The 25,768-nt window shown below is 36.5% G+C and overlaps 1 protein-coding gene across 1 annotated transcript; it reads left to right on the top strand.

Annotated features, from left to right (window-relative positions):
• Positions 1 to 1,141: 1,141 nt before the first annotated feature.
• Positions 1,142 to 25,768, top strand: kcnc4 (potassium voltage-gated channel, Shaw-related subfamily, member 4). Its single transcript, XM_027167344.2, has 5 exons — positions 1,142 to 1,330; positions 1,724 to 2,483; positions 19,773 to 20,709; positions 20,813 to 20,989; positions 24,782 to 25,768. The coding sequence occupies exons 2-5, from the start codon at positions 1,866 to 1,868 to the stop codon at positions 24,865 to 24,867; spliced, it is 1,818 nt and encodes a 605-aa protein (XP_027023145.1). The 5' UTR covers positions 1,142 to 1,330; positions 1,724 to 1,865; the 3' UTR covers positions 24,868 to 25,768.

Genomic DNA, 25,768 nt, shown 5'->3' on the forward strand with positions numbered 1-25,768 from the left:
CCAAGAAAGAAAATTGATCTTAGGTCAAAACTGGAAACCTATGTTTTTAAATTTCAGAACAGCTTTATGCAATGGTTATTAATTGGTTGAAGAACAATCAGCTGGCTAAGAAAGAAAAGAATGAGCACCACCAGAAAGAACTTGAAAGTTCCCCAGGACATAGTGCCTTCAAAGGGAAATTGTGGAGCCAGAGTATACTTCAGGATCAATGGTTTTCTCCCAGTGTCCTTTGCTGTGTGTATGGTGCCCTGTGATGGACTGGCATTGCTCCTGAGCTACCGCCAGTGTTCCAGCATCCACTGTACTCCTGGTTTACTGAATAATTAGATTTAATTATTTACATTAAATGAATTACATTTAGAGAATAACGATGTCGAATTAAAATTCAAAGACAGCAGATAATGTCCCATATACATATCATATGTAGGTTGATTCCCTCAAACAAACCAACTAAAATGAAAACGGAACTAATCCTAAATGTTTACTGTGTGCACTAGATGGCACTGTAGGTCAATTTAGACACCTTTAGAGACAAATCAGTGAACCATAATTCACTATTTCAGTAGAAATACTAGATTTATTGCATGATTCTTATTTAAGGGGCGCCAAATATTGCTATTCTCTCCCTCTTTCTATAATTGCATCTTTGTAAGAATCCCCATCGGCATATCAACTTTTTTGTAAGGTGTCCAGGATTGTATAAAAACTCTACAAAAAAAAAAACACCTCTACATTAAATTTCTCCACGTTTAAATCCATTTGTTCTTATACCTTTTCCCCCAAACTCCTCAGATCCATCTCCTATGTATCTGTTTTCCTCTGTTTTTCATGTTCATTTACATCGCATTTTTTCTTGGTTTAATTAAATCTGATTTCATATGCAGGATTGTTCGCATGGCGCCATGGCCCAAGACAGGGACTTTTTTAATGGTCAGATGAAAAAGAACATTCTAATGAAATAGCAGAGATGGAAAAGAGGAGATGTTTTAAAACACTAAAATCTGCTCCATTCTTCTTCTTATTTTACATTTCAGTGGATAATGTTAATTCTCCCTTTCCTCACAGGAGGGAAAGAGTTAAGCTGCTGCTCAGTCCGTCCCTCTGGGTTGGGGATGTGGGGCTGTGCTGAGGGAGGATACTTGAGGAGATGCAACAGATCTCAAACCCAACAATCCTTAACCTTCAACACAGACTCAAAATACAACCCTGGAGGACTTTTATCACGCAAGTTGTAGCGTGATATCTATATCTATATCTTGGAAATCACAGTCAGTGTATTCATTAGAACTTGGACAAATCCTTTGGGTATTTAGAGACAATGCATATGCAGGTGAGCGTCTGTTATGATTTTTTTTTTTTGTTTTTTGTTTTTTTTTTGTTTTTTGTTCAAGTTGCTCAGACAATTAAAGACGGAAAACTGCATATATGCGCGGTTTTAAACATTGCACTATTTATGTTAAAGTTTCATGCGCAACGACGTCTAAGCTTTAATTAAACGCTTTAAACATTAATGCTGTATTTGAGCCGAAGGTCGTAAAATGTCCCTATATGGTCATTAGATGCATTTGTTTGAGTGAGACTTTTGCTTATCAGGGTTAATAACCCTATCCATGTTTACTGGCATTATGTCACGCTTATTAAATTATTAGATCATTAAGACGTTATGTGAAAACAACCCGAAGTTTCCATCCTGATCTCGCGCTTCTTTCTGCTTGTGTTGCAGACGATGTTCTTGGATAACAGGTGGGTTGCCATGTCCTCGAGGCCTTAGCGACCTGCAGGTCCTTCTACTGGTTCTACTTGTCTTGTGATGCTCTAAATCAGATTAAAGGAGTGACCGGCGGCTCGCCTCTACGTCCAAATCTATGATCAGCTCGGTGTGTGTTTCGTCTTACCGCGGGCGCAAGTCGGGCAACAAACCTCCGTCCAAATTATGTCTGAAGGAAGAAATGGCCAGAGCCGAAGACTCGGACAAGATCATCCTGAACGTTGGCGGCACGCGCCATGAGACATACAAGAGCACGCTTAGGAGTATCCCGGGCACGCGCCTCTCTTGGCTGGCTGAGTCGGAAGCGCAGCTGGACTCCAATGTGGAAGCGGGACAAACGCACGTCGCCAACGAATTCTTCTTCGACAGGCACCCGGGCATCTTTGCCTACGTGCTGAACTATTACCGAACCGGTAAGCTTCACTGCCCGGTGGACGTGTGCGGCCCGCTGTTTGAAGAGGAACTCGCATTCTGGGGCATAGATGAGACAGATGTTGAGCCTTGCTGCTGGATGACTTACCGGCAGCACCGCGACGCTGAAGAGGCGCTGGATATCTTTGAACCGCCCGATCCTGAGGATGTCGACGACGATCGAGACGTACCGCGGCGCTTCGGTATCGAAGACTGTCCCGATCGCTCCAGAGGATGCTTTGAAGTTTGGCAGCCCAAAATCTGGGCTCTCTTTGAGGACCCGTACTCGTCTCGCGCTGCCAGGGTAAGAGTACCCACCATACCACAAACAACCCAGTCCTTAATCAACACAGGGCCGGTGTTCAGGCATTTACTTCATAACGAAAGACAGCATTTACAGTCTGACAAACTGTCATCAATGATTCATGAAACAACTGAAAGATGAAATGATTTAAGATGAGATAAGAATTGAAAGCATTCGTATAGTTCACAGAACATCACGCGTCACGCGCGTAAAGAGCCACTAGCAACAGGTGCTGTGTAGTAAACAGAACTGAATGCACTGTTACACTTGGTTCAACTTGAACTGAACTCTCCACATCTATTTTATATTCATAAGATTTGACTATATATTTTTTGTTTAACATATTGGTGTTAAATATTGTGATTCATTCCAGTTTAGGAAGCAGGGTTGCCAGGTATGCATTAGAAATAGCAAACAATAAACCAAACATTCATCAGAGCTCCATATCACACATTTTATATATTTCTAGATGTGCTGTAGTATGTAGAATGTAACAAAGCTAACAACGGGTGTAAAAAATGTATACTCATTTTCTAGACCTTCCATCAAAGTCCTTTAATTTTATACTGCGATAAAAAAAGAAATAATACTGAAATAAATGTAGATTTATCTTGATATGCAGTTTACTGTGGTTTCATGTTATCTGTTCAATCAGTTCACTACAATATAATCAATATCTCCAGAGACATTGTGACCCTGCCTGGGATAACTGCTGAGATAGACAGATGAATAATCATAACAACACATATTGTGTAATAGCCTTTGCACTTATAGTGTCACTAAAAAGTGTACCTAGTTTAACTGAAGGAGAGTAATGTCATTAATGTAGTATATGGCAAATATACAGAAAAAGGAACAAATAAACACTGTATTTAACCATCAGCAAAGCCATAGAGCTGGGGACACACATCAGATTTGAATTTTTTAGTGTCTCATTTATCCAGGAAAACATATTAAGTATTAGAAAATACACAAATCGACACTGTATGTGTTAGTGATGGTTAATTTTGGGGTTAGCTGTAGAAATTAATATTATGTATACAGTGTTTGCCCATGTTCATAGATTACATTTAGTTGTGTATTCCTTAACATTTTTGTGCCATAATTACCAGAAGAAAGTTAAAGAAACTGGTTTAGATGTGTACTACATACATGGTTGTGCCAGTGTTGAAATAACACTGCAATGACATGCTACTATTAGAGCGCTTGATTGTCTCTATTTATATTTAGATTGGACCTAGGTGTGTGGATAGAAAGAGTTTGAGGTCTTTTTTTGGTGGTACCCTATAGAACAAACAGTTTCCATTATCTGCACCTGGGTCTGAAAGACAAGACCAAAAAACAGAAGACAGAAACATGTAAACTGTTAGGTGGTGTTCGTGTACTGTAAAAATATCCTTCCAAACATTTGTATTGTAAGCAACCTTAGACCAATAAAACTGCTATAAAGTGATTCATACTGGATAGAAATAATGGTCTAATAGGGTTCTAATATTTTAGTGTAACTTTTGGAGATGCTGAAATATAAAGCCACAGCACGATTTTATATTCAAATCAGAAGATTATGATTGTTTGTTTATTTATTTGTTAATTTATTTTAATTATTATTTTGTTTAATTTTGTTGGCAAATGCATCACATAATTAGAATCTAATTATAAACAGAAAAAAATAAACAAATGGTTAATTAAAGGGGCCATTTTCTTTAAGGACGCGTTTATGTAAAGAAGTATCAGTGTCCACACTATGCAACCGTCAGTAGATTTCCACAGGATAACAGAAACTAAATGAAAATAACTAATACTGTTTAAAATGCCCATACCAAGATGTGTTAAATATTAGATTTCAACATTAATACAGAAGTCACCACAGACAGCCAGAGAACACAGCATTGCAGCATGCAGGGCACACATTGATTCAGAAGCTGATAAAACATGCTTGATGATTATTTTTAGTCATAATAATAAAGATATACAGCTGGATTTACAATGTAAATGCTGGATAAAATATGACATTTACTAGAGAATGATATTCATCTTAACTGATTTTTGTTTGTGATCAACAAGACCTACGTGAGTATAAATGCCCCTGGAGAAGCCACTGCAAGGCCTTCGGAGTATGGAACTCTCCCATGGTAAATTAAGAAGTAAGGAGTAAGAAGAGAGTCACTGGGGGCATGCAATTGCTCAAAGGACACTCATGAGGCAGGGCTGTGAAATATGATGATATAATGTTGACACAATATGGCCAAACGTTTGGTTTCGCTCTGCTAGCACAAATAGATCCTGAAGAAGTTCACTCACTTTATAAATCATGGTGTAGCTGGCTAGTAACCGGACATTGATTTGTACATTTCTCTTAAAGACACCTCCTTTTCATCTTCACCTGACTAGTTTTCATATTTTAAGTCAAAAGTTATATTTGTGAAAAGTATTGTGTGCCATGTCTAATACACATTATATTTACTAACACACATTATATTTAATTATATTTAAATAACTTTTGGAATTCTGCTCTACCACACCTCATAGACAGACAGACAGACAGACAGACAGACAATTATAGAGCATTTACTACAATGTTACCATATTGCTGTCACTTTAAATGTACAAATGATCAAATATTATATTTCCCACCCCAACGTATGAGTCAGACCAAGATAAGCTGAGTGGGCACAGTATGGCCCCTTTACGGTAATGTCATAAAAGTATTATCATTATCTCTCGGAGCCTGTACAGACACACCTATACTATATACACCATATTTCTCCCAGTGCACTATGGTGGTGCTTCAAGGGTTAATCTGTATATCTTAACCTGTAGGAAATCTATAAAATGTTATTCTAGCCAAGTGCAAAATCAGTTTAAATATTGCTATTGCATTATGTTTAGAGTTGTTTACATGGAAAAGCTGTAATATTCACTTATTAGACTTACTAGAAACTCAAACTTGAAGAAAAAAAAACAAAACATCAATATCAGACTTGGCAGCTGCATGAATGCATTTAAACATTAAACATGCTTTTTTATGTTTTAAGGTATCCGATATAGACCCTATTGGATAGCTACATCATTAATGTAAAGTCTGCCTGATGCCAAATTATAGCTTGCGCATATTCTTGTGACCCAGCTGGGCTTATATACACTTTATATACTCTGTTACATCTGATCAAAGTGCACAACACACAAAATATCTACTGTAGACTATAGCGTTTAATGTAGCATTAATCTTGAAGATTCATTTTGGATCAAATGCCATGTTTTAGTGTGTGGTATGAATCTGTTTTTCTTTGTTGGATTCTCTTTGATGATCTCTGTAACTGTAAATGCACATTCACTTCAAAAGTCTTCAAAATTCTTACAATTCTTTTTTTTTGTATTTTGACTAGGGAATAAATTATTTAATTTATTTGATAAAGGATTTTTTTCCTTTCATTTGATAAAAGATTCATTTCTTTCGAATTAATTTTAAACAAGGCATTCATTTGCATTACAGAATAATTTCATTTCCCTGTTGCCTTTTCTTTCTCCATTCTCCATTCTTTTATAATTTTACTAATTTTTAAACCAATTAACCAATCACACAGCCTGCATTTATGCACAGTATGACAGGATTTATGTGTAGGAAAATCACCATATACAACTTCGATAATAAAACACAGTGCAATATATTATGATATAATAATATAAAAATGAGAGGCAAAGATAGAAATAAACATCTAATAGTAATATGATTGTCTTGATCAGGATGTGGAAAAGATCCTAATCAGGATAATAATAGTAATGTTACACACATGATCACTCTAATTTTCACAATTTAATAATATTGGTTCCACTCACATTTATTGGCTGCCAGCCTAGAAAATAGCACATCCTATTTTTTGCCTGATGAACTCACAGAAAGCCTAATATTTACTACCGACAGCAGCAGAAAGTGTGAACAGAAATAAAGAAAAAGGCAGTGAATAAACCGGTCACATTTTTACAGACAAATGGACAAGCTGACACTGCAGTCATCTGCTATAGTTATAGCTCACATTAGACCTAATTTAAATCTAATTATCAATGTGTCATATAAAATTCAGACCTCGGATAAGTATAGTCTCAGATTAAGATGCTGTCTCCTCTGTTCTCCTCTATGCACACCAGAATTTCAAAAATCGCAGCCTCTAGATACTTCAAATAATGAATGAATTAAAATATATTGCCATATCTATTTATTTCATGTTGCCCTTAAATGCCTTTCACCAGATTTCACTCTTTACATTCTCCAAAAGATATTTCTGTATGACATCAGGTTTCATGGACTTCAATTGCATGGACTTCTAAATTGTGGCTAATTGAGACAGGCTTCTGTTTACAGTAGACTCTATATGATGTGTTCACCTGTCTGATTACTGTGAAAGTTACAAGTTAATAGACAAAATACACGTGTACGGTTTTGGTATTAAATCCTCACTATGCATGTCTAAGGCAACTCCAAATATGGCCAACTACATTTCTCTCTATTTTCATCTTGAAAACAAGCATTCAGGAAAGTCCATAGGAGATACACTCATGCTGCTTTGGCTAAAAAGCTCTTATGATATACACAACATTGTATAATGCATTCTAATGTCTCTAATGTTATGGAGCCAATGGACCTTGGACACTAACAGGGTCTAGGCTGGTTTGCCTCCTGTGGTCTGTGGCCGTCTCCCGTCATTGCCCAGAGCATTATCAGCTGGAGGGCTAATGTTTCCTGAAGAGCTGCTTCTCAGGATGGCTAATGCTGTTAGGGGCAGGATTGAGGAGGATAATCGCTAAGAAGTGTAGCATCTAAAGAGAGAGTAGAAAGGGAAAGGTTTCTATAGGGTATGAGCTTTCCACATACAGATCAATCCAAGTCCAGCAATGAACTGATTTGCAATGATGAATTTCAGTTCAGGCTTTACTTAAAGCAATGTCTATAAACTGCCATTCTGAATCTTCACATTCAGAGCTCAGTGTGATACTAGACAGCAGAACACCCACACATCACTTGTACTGTTAATGCTGTACGATCTACATCCATTATAGAAATGAGAATATTTTTCCTCCTTTGACATGCACTTTGCTGTGATGCAGAGCTGTGGTAAATGTCATTGCTCAGACATGAGCTTTATGTTTTTTTTAACCATTTTGTGACTCATTTAAGTGATCTGGATCCACTCTTTTAACTTGTACTACAGTTTGAGAGAATTACTTTGTGTGTGCACGCATGTGTGTGTTATAGCACTACCTCATCATTAGAGTGTTCCTGCTTTGGCTCAGACATAATTAATCACTAGCTGGGTAATTGGCTAAGGCATGAGGAGCGTTCTCGCTTTGTCTGCTCTCTGCTCGCAGGTGTCTGCTCCTGTCAGTTATGCGCTTGATTCATTCATTCAGTTCGTTCAATGAAGGAATGAATAGGCTTCTGCATTTCATCTGCAGGCATCAAAAACCCTCTTTGGTGTGATCTAAATACAAAACCCAAATTAACATTTCAGGTATCTTTTATGACAAGGATTTGAATCTTACTAGCTTTGCTGTCTTATGTTCTTATAAAGGACTATAGTATTCACTAATGCCAGATGCTTTTGCTGCATCTTTGAGCAGGTTCAATGTAGTCATTTTTTCTGAGCTACAACATCAGTGTACTGAAGAGTATAAGACTTGATCGTAAAAACCATCCTTATGACCACAACGTACAGTATATATCTGCCGGAAATTTACTCTCCTCATCTATATTGTGTGCTGAGAGTGCTTTTGGTACCAAGGACGATGTGAGGTTAGTGTTCTAACATATGAATAACCTTAAGAGGACCAGATAACAATGTCTTTAATACCATAAGACGATATGGGTCACTAACAGCCTCTTTAAACAGTCTTTAAAGTAAACATTAGCGCATACTTCATATTAACTTTGCAGTTGCTTTGGTTTTGTTTATGCATTGAGGAATGGCTGAGTAGTTATGCTTGAGTGTCAATGCTTTCTTAGTAACACAACTATATAGTTGATTCCAGGCAACTCACATAAACTTCATAAGTATTTCTAAGGACTAATTTCTCCAAGAGTTATTTTCTAAGTTCTGCTTTTGGCAACGTTATACTCAGGTGAAGATTTCTGTGTGAAATTGTGCTTAACGGTAGTGTTCATACGTCTACCTGACAAGAACCTATATAATTATTTATAAAGGCTTATTTCAATACTCAATTGTCATAACTATTGAGTTTTCTTTTCTCTTGCAAGCTAACACATGGCAAAAACATTATGCATTATACATCTTCTCTGGTCCTTATTTAAAGTTATAATGTTTGTTTATATTGATAAATGGTAGATCCATGACAGTGTCATGACAAAACCATACTCCTTTTTATCCACGAGACTTTTGAAAGCTTACAATAGAACCCAATAACAATTCTAAATGACAGGCAGTTGGCAGGTTATGGCATTTAATATAAGTATGAGAATTTAAAATTTTAATGTCAACAAAAATCAGTGTCACATGACTTAGGTGTGAATCTGTGTTTATGGCAGCTTTCCAAATGTTTATGTAGGTTTCTGTCAGTTATGTTGAAGGATTTTGTGTCTACTTCTTTCATGCATAATCAATGCCTTACATTCATATGTAATAAACATCTGATGTTCCTTTGCCCCACCTGTAATTTACATATAACTGTAAAGGGGGAACCAAATGGCTGATTACATTGTGCCTGTGCCCCACCTATGGTTAACATAATGGCCTGTCTGTAAAGCAATCAACTGATCAATACACAGGATGGCCCTTTTGTCCTGTCCATTGTAACTGTATCTTTCTATTGTTTGAAGGCCATTTGTTACCAAGTATAAAGTCTGGCCACATAGACAGTACCAGTTAAATACGGTTAAGTTCCAGAAGACTGCTATGCTACATGAACATCTTCAATAAACATCTTCCCCCTGAACTTGTTCCAGTTTACTTTTCTTTTACGTAGTAGAAGCAAGTCTAGTACGTTGGCGATCCACCCAACGACCGTGCAGCCAAATTCAAGGAAAATCTAACAATGTATAGGGCCTGTGTAGTCGTTGTGAACCCATATGAACAATACAATTAATTGCTACAATGCTCTCTGTTCAAATTGATAGCTGTTGTAATTTACCCTGTGGTGCAGCTTTTGATGTGTAGATTAGATCGTCTTCACAGACTATTTTCAGAAAAATCAATGAGCAAGATTCCATCTAAACCAGGCTGATGTCTTACAGAGGCAGTAGCTCCCAGTTCTAAGAATCCTGCAAACCAGACTTCACTCAAATGAACTTTCAGCACCCATTTAGTACACCCGATCTGTCTATTCTGGATTATGAATAGGATTATAGGTGAATATGTACCTGTATTCCATATATGCATTAACATCACAACACTGTATACTGTATCAGTATGCATTTGTGTTGATAAGTTTACATACACCTTGTAGAATCTGCGAACTGTTAATAATAAAAGAAAATAAGAGGGATCATACAGAAATGCTTTTTATAGCAGCAATTTTTTACATATAGTCAACAAGACAACATAACTGAACTTTAAAGTTTAAAAGTTTATGTGTGCTTGATTTGTAATACTGTGTGTTGTTACCTGGATGCTGATCAATGATTGTTTTTATGTGTTGCGATTGTCATTTATGAGTCCCATGTTTGTCCTGTGCAGCTAAACTGCCCACCCCTTTCTCTCTTAAAAAATACTGCACCTAATTTGTTTTTCCAGCATCTTCTGTATATTACATTTACATTTACGCCATTTAGCAGACACCCTTATCCAGAGTGACTTACAACTCAGCAACTGAGGGTTAAGGACCTTGCTCAGGGGCCCAGCAGTGGCAGCTTGGTGGACCTGGGGTTTTAAATATTAGACCCCTTTCCAAAAGCAGCTATATGATTTTGAGATCTTGTCACTCCTGAGAAGGTCAGTTAAGGGACAGATATTACAAAAGATGCAAACATTCACTGATTCCCAAGAAGGCAACATGACACATTAAGAGCCAGGAGGGGGGTTCAAGTTTTGAACAGAATCATTTAATGTGAATTATTTTGTCTCCTGGGAAACGTTACTATTTCATGTAGCTTCTAAACGGCAGTGCAAAAAAAAAAAAAAAAAAAACAACTGCAAAGAGGAGGTAAACATATGACCAGAACTATAAAATGGAAAAAAATATTTCCATATGTCATCGAAGACTAACAAATAGAAAATAATTTTCTGTTTTCTTCAGTGTCATATCTTCAGTAATGTCATTTCCATTAAAAATGCATGGTTATAAGCAGATGCTAATGCTGGTATTTAGACAAATATATTTCAGTGTTCCATTGACTTGTTCCATCATTCAATTCCATGCAACTAGTGGTCAAAATGTGAACTGCAACATGTGGAAATTACATGTCCACTGGAGCATTAATCATGATGTCCCACTGTCCACAGAGCTGTAAACATGTAAAACATGATGATTTTATAGGACAAAATCTTAATATCTCAAAACGAAAAGGTAAATAATGTAGCTGCATGTAAATGTAATGTATACTAATGATGTATATTAGTAGTAATATGTAATAATACTAATAAGGTAGGCATTTCAAATGTTTGAATTCAGTAGTCTGGAAATTTGACAGAATGAGCAAGGAATGTCTCCAGTCTTCAGTAGATGTGGCTGTTTTTAAAAGCACAACCTTTTAAATGTAAGATAAATGTTGTTGTAACGTTTCATGTGAAACAGTATTGTGGCACAGATGCAGATTGATGGATTGATGACAATTACCTAACAAGTAGCAATCCCCTGTGTCACTTATTCTCCCAACAAACACACACACACACACACACACACACACACACACACACACACACACACACACACACACACACACACACACACACACACACACACACACACTCGCCTGAGAAGTCCTTTGTGTACAGTATGTTATGATTAGTTCTCAGAAGGGCCTTTTATGAGCACATTGATGGTGTCTTCTTGGTATACCAGGAGCTTGTCACTATAAATCCCAGAGTGCTGTGGAAAAAGCTTGTGGGAGGCCCGGCCCTGACTGTTTAGCACTGAAATAAACCATTTGGCATTTAAGGTAAAGCTGAGGTTGTATCCTGCTTCCTTATGGTAAACCGTCTGATATTTCATTTGGCAGTTGTTTTTTTTTCATGAGATCAAAATATATGCTAGTGTATTTGGACCATTTAAATTATTTTGTACATTACATAATATTTTGGCAACATACTAAATATTGTAGTACAATAATGATATATTTAGAATTGTCATTACCAGAGAATTGAGATTGAGTCCTTTAAAATATAAAAATACACCTAAATGTTATTTCAAGCAAAGAGCACTGACATCACAGCTGAGATGAAATCTGGACTAATAGCTCTCACCTAACTCACCGGGCTGTAATAGATACATTTTCTGTAATTAAGCACAATTTGGTGGTCTAAATGGCAAATTAACTCACAAAAGCGAGAGGAGAACATTACATCATTCACTGCAGAAAAAAAAGAACGTTACAGATTCCACATACAATTTCTTCGAGTGTTATCTTCCTTTTAAACAATGTGGATCTGGCCAAAGGTTTAATTCAGCAGATTATGTTTGTTATTTATTTTTTCCCATATTGTGTTTGTCTGCTATATTAACAAATGAAGAAGTGACACCAAGCTATTTATTATCACGAAGTCTTAATGTCAACAATTGAGCGAGGGAGCAGTATTAAGTTCAACAGAGCTGTCTAACAGACTGATGTAAGCACTGAAATTTATCTTTTGGACTTTCTAAAGAGAATTCGCTTTAAAAATTAAATGAAATTCCATTTGAGTGTGAAATAGTATGTATATTATAGTAACATTTAGTCCTGATTATGACTCTTACACTTTCGTGGTTTTCTAACCACAGTCTTTTTCAGTTGGAAAAAAAATTATGGCCTGCAATTATCCCAAATCTGTTCCAGCATGACAATGCTTTCCAAGGTTGGTTTTGAAGTAATCAGGTGGCCTGCACAGAGCCCTGACCTCAACCCCACTGAAAACTCAATTGGATAGTGGACTGCACCCCAGACCTCTTAACCATACATCAGTGCCTGATCTCACTAATGCTCGTGTGGCAGAATGAGCAAATTTCCCCAGAGCCGCACTCCAAAATCTAGTGCAGGGTCTGCCAGAAGTGTGAAAGAACATCATTTTCATAATTTTGGAATACAGTGTTCAATAAGCACATATACAGTAGATATCATGGTCAGGCGTCCACATACAGTACCTCTGGGCATGTAGATATACTGTAATAGTTCAAACCCTGAACATTGATCAAAGTCCTTTGTTATTAGTAAAGCTGTAGTATTTGTTTCCCTTATTGGAGTTAAATATTAATAGAAGAAGTTCACATTTCTTTTATAATCTTGTCATCTAGTACCTCTTTAGAAACATTTAACTCTGTTTCTGCTAGACGTTATATTTATCTGTAAGTGGACTGGTATCAGTCACTTGACATTCTGAAGCAGAGGTATTTAAACTGTGTGTGTGGGATGGGGTTGAAGGGTAAGATGGGAAACATCAGAAAATAAATATTTATATGACTGTATCAGATCTTTACATGTTTTTGCATATGAGCTCTGGACTATGTTAGAACAAGTGATCGCTCAATACCATGGCAAAAGAGCAACTTTCTTTTTTTTATCATAAATAAATTGCACATGAGCCAATCAACATAAATGTTTCATTCCAGCGATTTCCTCACAGAAACAAAAAGATGCATTGCCTCAGTGTCCTCAATGTTTGTCAGGGTAAATAGAGAATGTTTTGGGTCTGTTTTATGTGAAATAAAATCTAGGACTTCTTGGTTTATACGGTTGAGTACAATCAGTTAAAACGTCTGCCACCTGACCCCCCAAATTTACGGTGTCTTGTATTGTTAAAGATAATTGGATGATGATTAAAACAGCTGTTTGTTTGAGAGCTAATCAGTGCTCAGGTACTGAAAGATTAACAGTTAAAATAGAATATTTCAATGTTTGTACAATGGACATTATTCCAGTGATTTGTAAAAGGGTTTTATTCTATGGAATAAAAACACTGTCAATAATAATCGTACGTAATTCAAAGAATTTGTGTGTAAATTTTAATTTTTCGGAGTTGGATCCCAAAATCTACGGCCACGACAGTTTACAGATACAAGATTTTGTGTGTTTGTTCAAATACAACTCCAAAATGTACGACTATAACAGACTATAACACACAACGCTTGTTTTCACAACACCTCTTTTTCACACACGAAAACGGTCTGTGAAACAACTGTCAAAAATACGTCGTCACGTTCACAGGCATTACTATCCGAGGGAAGATGCATTACTACAGGCATTACTATCCGAGGGAAGATTCTACTTAAGTACAGTAACAAAGTATTTTTACTCCGTCACATTACAACACTGCTCATCGTCTCAGGTAAGTTGGTTTTTCCTTCCAAATTCGGACATGTTAAAGGGTTAGTTATCACTAATAACAGAGAAGAGTAATATTACAGATATAGGTTAACTATAGTAAGTAAGATTAGCTCTCAGAGTAAAGGTGCTTAAAGAATACAGCTGTTTAGGAGGTCATCACTGCAGTCTGTAGCGTGTAACCTTACTCTGAGAGCTAATCTTACTTACTATAGTTAACCTATATTTGTAATATTACTCTTCTCTGTTATTAGTGATAACTAACCCTTAAACATGTCCGAATTTGAAGGAAAAACCAACTTACCTGAGACGATGAGTGAGCGCTTGGCTGCTGATCCGCCATTTCGGCGCCAGTGGTTTAAAAGAGGGCGGGGCGCATGCGCACTTCGTGGAATTGATTCATCTTCCATCGGATAGTAATGCCTGTGCACGTGACGACGTATTTTTGACAGTTGTTTCGCAGACCGTTTTCGTGTGTGAAAAAGAGGTGTTGTGAAAACAAGCGTTGTGTGTGTAAACTGTCATAGTCGTACATTTTGGAGTTGTATTTGAACAAACACACAAAATCTCGTATTTGTAAACTGTCATGGCCGTAGATTTTGGGATCCAACTCCGCAAAATTAAAATTTACACACAAATTCTTTGAATTACGTACGATTATTATTGGCAGTGTTTTTATTCCATATTATTCTCTGTTTAGTCTTTTGTAGTATTTTATTTTATTTTTTGTAACTTTTGATAAAAACTAATTAAAAAACAAAACGATATAGCAAGCAATGCACAAGACGTAAGACAACCTGACCTTTTTTCCTATTATAATTTGAGGTTTCATATTTTGTACTATGTACAATTGTACAGTTGTGTAATGATTGTGTTTTCAAATAGTGTACAGGTTGCTCAAGGAACTAAGAAGCAGTAATGCTGTAAATGAGTGGAATTTTATTCTGCTGGAAAGACAGCAGGGTTAAGAGGGCTAATGCATTTGAGTGATATTGGATATTGTTTTTCCCAGATGTCTAACTCAGATTGGGCCAATTTTATTAACAGAGCAGGAATCCCAGAATGAGCAACAGGTGCTAAACCTGCTTGGTAATATTCCAAAGGCTGAGTGAGGCATAATGAACAGCTGCCATGGGAGACAGTGTGTAGCCTTTATCAGGCTAACACACACACACACACACACACACACACACACACACACACACACACACACACACACACACACACACACACACACACACACACACACAGCCCCTGCTGTGGATGTTACAATAGTAGTGCTATTGATGTTCCTAGATTGGATACACCAGTACATGTCAGTTTGTGTGTGTGTGTGTGTGTGTGTGTGTGTGTGTGTGTGTGTGTGTGTGTGTGTGTGTGTGTGTGTGTGTGTTCGTTTGGACATGTCTTCATATATTTGTGGGAACCAAGTATCTGTAGAAATGCATATCAGACACATAAGATTATCTAAATGTATTTAATATTTAGTGTATACCAGTGTAGTGTGTATCATTTTCATATATATTTATAGTCTTCTACAAACTACATATAATGGATTGATTGCAATTTACCTGTTAAGGTCAATACAGAGTTCTACAATCAGTAATACACAATCAGTACTACAATCAGTAATACACAATCAGTACTACAATCAGAAATACACAATCAGTACTACAATCAGAAATACACAATCAGTAATACAATCAGAAATACACAATCAGTACTACAATCAGTACTACAATCAGTAATACACAATCAGTACTACAGTCAGTACTACAATCAGTAATACACAATCAGCACTACAATCAGTAATACACAATCAGTACTACACAATCAGCACTACAAGCAGTAATACACAATCAGTACTACAATCAGTAATACACAATCAGTAATACAATCAGAAATACACAATCAGTACTACAATCAGTAATGCAATCAGGCTAATACACACACACACACACACACACACACACACACACACACACACACACACACACACACACACACACACACACACACACACACACACACACACACACACACACACACACAGAGCCCCTGCTGTGGATGTTACAGTAGTAGTGCTATTGATGTTCCTAGATTGGATACACCAGTACATGTCAGTTTGTGTGTGTGTGTGTGTGTGTGTGTGTGTGTGTGTGTGTGTGTGTGTGTGTGTGTGTGTGTGTGTGTGTGTGTTCGTTTGGACATGTCTTCATATATTTGTGGGAACCAAGTATCTGTAGAAATGCATATCAGACACATAAGATTATCTAAATGTATTTAATATTTAGTGTATACCAGTGTAGTGTGTATCATTTTCATATATATTTATAGTCTTCTACAAACTACATATAATGGATTGATTGCAATTTACCTGTTAAGGTCAATACAGAGTTCTACAATCAGTAATACACAATCAGTACTACAATCAGTAATACACAATCAGTACTACAATCAGTAATACACAATCAGTACTACAATCAGTACTACAATCAGTACTACACAATCAGTACTACAATCAGTACTACACAATCAGTACTACAATCAGAAATACACAATCAGTAATACAATCAGTAATACACAATCAGTACTGCAATCAGTACTGCAATCAGTAATACACAATCAGTTCTACAATCAGTAATACACAATCAGTACTACAATCAGTACTACAATCAGTACTACACAATCAGTACTACAATCAGAAATACACAATCAGTACTACAATCAGAAATACACAATCAGTAATACAATCAGAAATACACAATCAGTAATACAATCAGTAATACACAATCAGTACTGCAATCAGTACTGCAATCAGTAATACACAATCAGTTCTACAATCAGTAATACACAATCAGTACTACAATCAGTACTACAAGCAGTAATACACAATCAGTACTACAAGCAGTAATACACAATCAGTAATACAATCAGTAATACACAATCAGTACTACAATCAGTACTACAATCAGAAATACACAATCAGTACTACAATCAGTACTACAATCAGAAATACACAATCAGTACTGCAATCAGTAATGCAATCAGGCTAACACACACACACACACACACACACACACACACACACACACACACACACACACACACACACACACACACACACACACACACACACACACACACACCCTGCTGTGGATGTTACAATAGTAGTGCTATTGATGTTCCTAGATTGGATACAATCAGTAATACACAATCAGTAGTACTCTCCAAAAATATGAGAAGAAGGCGATTCCATTTTTGTTCCCATTAGAAGTTAGAACTTGGTTTTTAGAAATGACAAGAACACCTGCTGCTACGGATTATGGGGATTATGTTCTTATTTGCAAAGTCTGTTACACGATTGTATTATATTTTCAGTCATTGCATTTTGTAGACTTATTATTAACCTTTCTGTATATCCGTTGTTTAACATATAGACTGAGAAAAAAATCATTTAAGGAGCAGGTTCAATATATCTTCAATATATCTATCGTTTCTTTTGCTCTCATGATCTGAAGTGCTAGCTCATTGTCTAGCTAAATTTGATTAGCGATAAAAGGGTAAAAAGATAAAACAATCAGAGATTTAATGTCTTAGAGTTAAAATCTTTAATTGTATATTACACATATTTAAAAAGCTACGGAGAGCAGAGACTTAAGAGATTCATCCACTCTGAGGACGCATGGAAACACAAACAAGCTCAATCACACTGAGCCCCTGTGCTTGGGCTTGTTGGCTTCTCATCCTCATTAAACAGACAGATTCTCTTTTTCTTTTCTTTGTTCATTCATCCCATTCATCCCTGCCTTCCTGTAGCATTCACCTAATTGGCTAACAGCTGTCTATTGTCTGTTAAGCTATTTAGTAATATAGATTCGTCAGTAAAGGTTCCCTGTTCCTTGGATACAGCAAGTGTCAGTTATCCATTTTACATTATAAACTCCTTTACTTTTTCATCCATATTAAAATATTTACAGATGCTACTTAAACCCAGGCCTGTCTTGTTGGCGGCATATTAACCCTAAAGGAATCTCAGTAAACATTGCATTCTGGTCTTTATTTGGACATTTCTAGCTCAGTCCACATGTGTTTACAACCGATCTTGTGCCATTCCCTAGCTATCCCCCTTGGGATTCATGAATATTCATATAGTTGTTGTATCAATGAGTGGCTGACTTAGATAACTGTGTAGGTAGACAGTACAAACTAGCACATTACTTTAAGTTAGGCTGCCACACAGGTTAGGCAAAAACAGCTATCGAAATCAATCTGTGCAATTATTCAATTCCAAAAGGTAAATTCATCTACATTTGTAAACATGTTGCTTAGTGGAATTATTTAGTCAAAGCAAGAATTACTTTCAAATATGATCATTATGCTGTTTTTTGATCGTGATGTAATGTAACATGGGAGTGTGCTAGGCTTCTCAAAAACCTGTGTATTGGTTCTTTTACATATGCAGTATTTACGCTGTGTAAAACCATGATGCTCTGTTGCTTTTAGCAAAAGATAACAGCAATCATGGTTTTAATCGAACCAGAGGTGACCCAAATGTTTCATATTATTTTCAGGGAAGAAAGCTGATTAATTGCACTATAAGTTGTTGGGGCAGTCATGGCCTAATGGTTAGAGAGTCTGATTCGTAAGCCAAAGCTTGTGGGTTCGAGTCTCTGGCCGGCCACGACTGAGGTGCCCTTGAGCAAGGCACCGAGAACCCCCCAACTGCTCCCCGGGCGCCACAGCTCCGGGTGTGTGTTAACGGTGTGTGTGTTCACTGCTGTGTGTGTGCACTTCGGATGGGTCATATGCAGAGAACAAATTCTGAGTATGGGTCACCATACTTAGCCGTATGTCACGTCACGTCATGTCACTAAGGTGTGAGGTGAAGCAAAGGACCGGGGCAGAGCTACAGAATTGTGTTATGATCTCCAAGCAAATGTAATACAAATTTAGGGAATTCATTTTCAGCCCTAGGTTGTTTTTTTTATTTGTAGTGGACAATGCAACAAACCATGTAACAACCACACCAGAGAATTGATTTTGGTAAAAACAGTCAGTATATTATTTATAAAGTATGACAAATTAAGGCTTTTATATATAAATTTTGATATAATCTTTAAGATAATTAATTATCTAATCATTTCTTGGTCTTCTCAGGCCTAAATAGTTCATGATTTTTATCTTTTATGTCTCTTTGTGGTACTTGAGGAAACCACAATTGTTCCAACTAATGGAGATCTATTTTCACAAAGCATATCTTCAGTTTTGTATAATTGGTATTTGTTTATTCATACAATATATTTTCATATTCTTACAATATAGATTAGTTGACATGGCTTATTATGTCATTCATTTGCCACCGATTTTTATTATTATTTGATCTTGCGACATTCTGGTGGTAGACATTTCTAGCTTTGGAGTTAAACACTATATGATACATAATTGAATGTTATTGTAATCTCATATTGCATGAAACACCGAATATATTACCATACCATAATGCCACATCATAATGTACAATAAAAAGTAATCGTGTTAGAATATTTATTAATAAATATGTATTTATTACATTTGTTCAACAAACCAACAAATGTAATAAATATATATTTATTACATTTATTCAACAAACCAACTTTGTTTACCATGCTGAATTTATTGTAAATGTATATGTACTCCCTCCCATTCAGTTACAAGTTTCTTCTACTCCTTCTTCTTGTCACTTCTAATGATTCTTATTTCAGCAATTACGTATTCCTGTAATCAACATGTTTACCTTTTTAGAGAAGAGAACATTTGTGCTAACATGTAGATTTTATATCTTGCAGATTATTGCCTTTGTCTCTCTCTTTTTCATCTTGGTGTCTATCACCAACTTCTGCCTTGAGACCCATGAAGCCTTCAATGAAATTCAGAACCGTACCAAAGTGATTTTAGATGGAAACGCTACGAAAGTGGTTTATAGTCTGGAGGTGGTGACGAATCCTGCACTCACGATGGTGGAGGGCACCTGTGTGGTGTGGTTTACGTTTGAGTTTCTAGTGCGCATCATGTGCTGTCCTGACAAGCTGCTCTTCATCAAGAATATGCTGAATATCATCGACTTTGTGGCCATTCTGCCCTTCTACTTGGAGATTAGTCTGAGCGGACTCTCCTCCAAAGCTGCCACAGATGTGCTAGGATTCTTGCGAGTGGTGCGTTTTGTGAGGATCCTGCGGATTTTCAAGCTGACCCGTCACTTTGTAGGGCTGAGGGTGCTTGGCCACACGCTGCGTGCCAGTGTAAATGAGTTCTGCCTCCTTATCATCTTTCTTGCTCTTGGTGTCCTTATCTTTGCAACAATGATATACTACGCAGAGCGCATTGGTGGAGACCCTAATGATCCGTACATGAACAGTCACACTCATTTCAAGAACATCCCGATCAGCTTCTGGTGGGCTGTGGTCACTATGACCACACTGGGTTATGGGGACATGTTTCCTCAGACCTGGCTGGGTATGATGGTTGGCGCATTATGTGCATTAGCAGGTGTTCTAACGATTGCCATGCCAGTCCCTGTTATTGTGAACAATTTTGGAATGTACTACTCCCTGGCCATGGCAAAGCAGAAGCTGCCCAAAAAAAAGAAACGCCACCACAGAAACCCAGACACGGTGCTGGATTCTGCCTCATTTGGAAAATCGGAGAGCAACTCACATAGGAATAGTGTCCAAAGTGACACTTGCCCTCTTGCACCTGAGGAAAACTCCACACGGAACCGTTCAGGTAAAACACTTGTATTGTGCATTTGGCAACCAAAAAAAAATATATCTGTGTGGACAATTGTGTCTGGACAATTGTGTGTTTGTTTGCTTTTGTTTATTGTTAGACTCAAAGCAGAATGGTGATGCTAATGTAGCTCGATCAGAGGATGAGCCGCTCTCGCCCACTGAGAGGTGGTCCCTCCGCCGCTCACACAAACGAGACAAGTGCAAGAAAGAGGGTACCTCCTTCCTCCTGACATCCGGAGACTTTACCTGCAGCACTGACCCCACTATCTGTACAGGTACAGAAACCAAAGCAAATCCACCAATCAGCCTTAAATAGTAGCCATCAATAAGAATTAAAAATAAAATATAAAGTCTTATAGAAATAATATTATTTTGGTGGGATAAGATAAGCAAGCGTTCTAAATGAGAAGTTTTTAGGAACCTACAGCCACATTCTGTTCAAACCATCAAACTGCTGCCTCAGAAGGGTATTTGTCAATTATAAAAATCTTAGCAATTAAATTTATATACATATGTTTTGTTATAAATTGAACAATATTTTCTCATAAACACTGAGAATTATTTCGTCTTTTGTGTATTAGACTTAGGTAATATACTGTAGGTAATATACTGTATTTCTACTATAATAAATGAATTGAATAAAATTTGACCAGTTTCCTTGTGATTGCTTAGTCTCCTAAAACGTTTATAAAAAACAAAGATGATATGATGAACGCTAACTAAAGCTAATTACACACTAAAGCTAATTAACAGTAATATAATAAAACTTGTATAACAGTGAATGTGCAGGATGAAGACATTGTATGCAAAAAGCCTCCAATTTACTTGACATTCTTTATTACACAATGTTGTGTAGAGGTTAAGGTTGTTTAAAGATAGGTTGTCTCTGGAAATGATGCTTTTGCTCTGAAAAAAAGGAATAAAGAAAAAGTGCTGATGAATACAAAAAAATAGCATTTAAGCTTATTTTTATCTATCTATCTATCTATCTATCTATCTATCTATCTATCTATCTATCTATCTATCTATCTATCTATCTATCTATCTATCTATCTATCTATCTATCTATCTATCTATCTTTTATTTATTTATTTATTTATTTATTTATTTATTTATTTATTTTTAGAAATAAGCATTATGCTTAAGCTTAAAATTGTCTTTTTCTATTGCCCTTTTTTTTTTTTAGAAACTCCAAATAAGGAAATTACTCTAACGATAGAATAAGACAATGTTATGTTTGAAATGTGTACAAAAATCTAAAAAACAGGCTTAATCTACTTATGCATGTTTAGTAACTTTGATCGTAAAAGCATATGTTTAATTAGCCAATATTCAAGTTTGTTTTTAACTATTGTTGACATTAAACATAGCATTTTCTTACTCGGTTCATCTTTTCAAGTGAGCCAAATAACCAGTGTATAAAATGCTGAATTATTTACACAAAGAAATTGAGACTCTGTAACAGAAATCCAGATTACACATAAACCATAAGTAGTCAATGGATAATGTTATACATGTTGTGTCTGTTTATTTGAGTTTTATTTATTTAACTTTTATTTAACCAGGTAAAATCCATTAAGTCAAATTTTAATTAAAATAAATTACATTTTCTCAGCATTCATGGTAAACGCATGTAGAGGGCAAGTAACCTGTACAGACGTGTTGTGATGGATGATTTCTCTACTAGAAAAGCTGTGTAATTTCCCTAGCCAGTGCTGAGAAAGATGCATTCAGAGTAAAAATAGCAGCTGTGGCAGCTGTAGCCTCGGCAGAAAATGAACAGTGATTAAAGGCACTTGCTCCATGACCAATTCTTCGTACGCTGTTTTATCATTATACATGTCATTACCAGGGCTGCCACAGCTATTCAAGACTAAATCTAGTCGAGTGATCACATAAATGCAGTACAATGCAATGCTTTCTCAAAGCCAATGTTTGTAATACTAACAATAAGTAACGGTATAATTTTTACTGGTTTTTGAAACCAACCGATTTATAAACCTAAAATACTCCTATTGTTTTGTTTTATTACACATATGTATTTGAGAGGTACCCTTTGGGGAAAAAAAGGGTTGCAGCAAGAAGAGGATACAGAAGACACCTGGCAACCCTGTTCATTAACAAATGTACAGTACTGTGCAATGTGTCATAACAAATACACTCAGGCTGTATGCAAGCACCTGTTTTTACTGAATCACATCCGTATACAGACATTATGCATAAAATGACATTGTCGCGAAATAACTAATCAGTATTCATCACACATCTCCCCCTTTTTTAAAACTTGTTTCTTCTCCAGGAGAAATAAAAAAAGATATATTGTCAAAATAGTGCAACTGCATTCGATCAAGCTGCAGGTTAACAGGTAGTTTCTTTATTCAATTATAATGAAAGAGAATAGAAATTATAATGAACTTAAATTGCAACTTAAGTTTTGTTGACATTGGTTTTATATCTTAAAGGCTGATACAGGATTTTGATGAGGCAAGGGACAAATTTATATGTTCCTTGCCTCACTAATGTGTTACACCTGATAGCAGACTGGCTTTCCAATTGCACGTCCACTGACAGGTGTAGGTGAGTGCACTTTTGCTCCTGGACTTAACTCGGTACCAGTATGAGTTCACTGGTGTCTGCTGGAAGTCTTCCTTTGTCTGTCTCCTTTGTGCCACCAGAAGGATCATGTTGTGAGCTGCAATCCCAATGAATGGCCTGGAGATATTTGTTCCTTTAAAATTCAGTTGGTCAGTTGACATAACAGAGGCTAGGCTGCTCAATATGATGGCTTACAGTACCTGGACAGTCATCTATCCGTTTTCACTATTGCGTTTCACTCACACAGGGTCTCAAGGGTGTTTGGGTTGCAGTGATTTTCTACTGTGACATTTATAGAAGTTAATGACTAATGACTCTTTTGCTTTGTGATCTTTTGAACTTTTTCTGCCTTTTTGTTGTCCGTTGATGATTTTTAAAATAGAAGAAATATCCTTTAATTAAAGGTTAGTTTTAGATTGAGATTAAGCTAATTAAATAAATCATATATATATACACACACACACATATATATATATATATATACACATATATATACATATACACATATATATATATACATATATATACATATATATGTATATATATGTATATATACATATACACATATATATACATATATATGTATATATATGTATATACTATCTTTATCCATATGTACCAAGGGTGCCAATAATTCCAGAGGTGACTGTATAACGCACATCTGGTTTTCATCTATAAATATAACCTGCCTGATTAGCGTCTGGTCGTGAGCAGCGCTGTCAGTTTCAGGTTGCCTGCTTTCTGCTGGAAGTATAATGATGTGGCACAGCTGGCAGTCAGTACTGAAATTCAGCAGAAGCATCACCACTAAGCAGATGTGAGTTACAAATGTTCTTTTGGTCCCCAGTGACATTCCTCTAATACACTAATTGCTGCTAATAGGTTTTCATAAGCAGTGTCGGTGAGCCTTAAGGCTGGGTGTGTGTGAGATCCAAGGGAGTCTGGTTTAAATCACAGAACTGTGGTGTATCTCTGTGTTATCTCTTGAATCTATACATGTGGGTGGTCAGTGTGAGGCCATTGCACATCTCAACAACCAAAAACTTTCTGTGATATTCTATTAAAAACTAATACTTGTGCACTTGTGTGTTATTTCTATGTTTGATAAGTGACAACGGACCCTTAAAATGTGTGTTGAATCAGTAAACTAGCTAATTCTTATGCTGTCTGTTCCAGTTAGTGATGTGTCGACTCTTTTTTGGACAATGGCAGCGTCTATGAAAATCGTAACACATTCTTTTGCTCTCTGAAAGTTCATTAGTAATCTGTTTTTATGACTCTGCTTCAGTAATTCTGCTACATTGCAGCTGTGCAAGAAATACAGTAATTGAATCTTATCAACATCTGAGTTGCTTGGCTCAATATAACGGTTATAGCCACTGTTATTAATATTTATTATTAATGTTTTATTATTGTTATTAATGAGATTAGATTTCAGCTTGTTCACTGTTCACTTTTTTTTAACATTGCAGAGAGCTGCAAAGACGCCCTGACAGCCACAGCCATCTACAGCCAGACAGAAGTGACCACCATGACAAAAAGTGACATGATTAGATGAACAGCAGAGAGTCTATCCATCAGAGATCCTATCCATTTGTCTGTTGGACTCCATCCAGCATCTTTCATCCAGTCCCAGTCATACACACAACACACCTGTCTGCACATCTACCCATGTCTTTGCATGACCTCACTCTGTATGGCATACCTTGACAAGTGTACTTAATATTTTAGACACATTTAAACGTGTGTGTCCTGTATGTCATCTTATCTGAAGTGACTTTGTCAACAACATTTGAGTTCTCTACACAGCGATAATTTTGTTGAACTGCAGCAAATGGTTATGTCTTCGTGAGCAGCAACATTTTGAGGTGTGGGATGTATGACATAAATAATCAAGGCTCATCCAAAATTACAATCAAGTCTCATGAACCTTGAACGCAGAAGTCTGTGTTCGGCAAAAGCTCAATGAAATCTTTGTATTTAGTAAGTGTAGCTTTATAAATTGTCAACCTCCATGTCATACGAATTGGGATGTTAGACTTGTTTTATGTAAAGAATAACATTTCCAGGTCTGTGTCTGATTCTCATCATGCCAGAGCTTTGCTGTAGAGATAGCAGAGCACATTGGAATGAAAGAAGGTGCTTTTGGGAAGCCTTTAGTCACTGGGAAAATGCTTAGTCATTTACATTGAGTAGCAAAATTCAAGTTATTTTGATTCAAGGTGTTTGTTCTCCTTTTAACATTTTGATTGGCATTGTTTTATGGATAAAATAAAAAGCACATTTAGTGATTTTTTTACATTAATAAACAACCAATCAATTTATTGCTTCATTTTCTAATGTCACTGGTTGGAAGGGGACCAAGCACCATTACCAGTGTGTGTGTGTGTGTGTGTGTGTGTGTGTGTGTGTGTGTGTGTGTGTGTGTGTGTGTGTGTGTGTGTGTGTGTGTGTGTGTG

This window comes from Tachysurus fulvidraco, chromosome 14 (genome assembly GCF_022655615.1).
Source record: "Tachysurus fulvidraco isolate hzauxx_2018 chromosome 14, HZAU_PFXX_2.0, whole genome shotgun sequence".
Classification (NCBI taxonomy): Eukaryota; Metazoa; Chordata; class Actinopteri; order Siluriformes; family Bagridae; genus Tachysurus; species Tachysurus fulvidraco.

What these genes read in the sequence shown, in the direction of transcription:
- kcnc4 (XM_027167344.2), top strand. Translation starts at nt 1,866, where the DNA reads ATGATCAGCTCGGTGTGTGTTTCGTCTTACCGCGGGCGCAAGTCGGGC. An exon ending in CTCCACACGGAACCGTTCAG is followed by an intron (nt 20,710 to 20,812) that starts GTAAAACACTTG and finishes GTTTATTGTTAG; the next exon opens with ACTCAAAGCAGAATGGTGAT. An exon ending in TGACCCCACTATCTGTACAG is followed by an intron (nt 20,990 to 24,781) that starts GTACAGAAACCA and finishes TTAACATTGCAG; the next exon opens with AGAGCTGCAAAGACGCCCTG.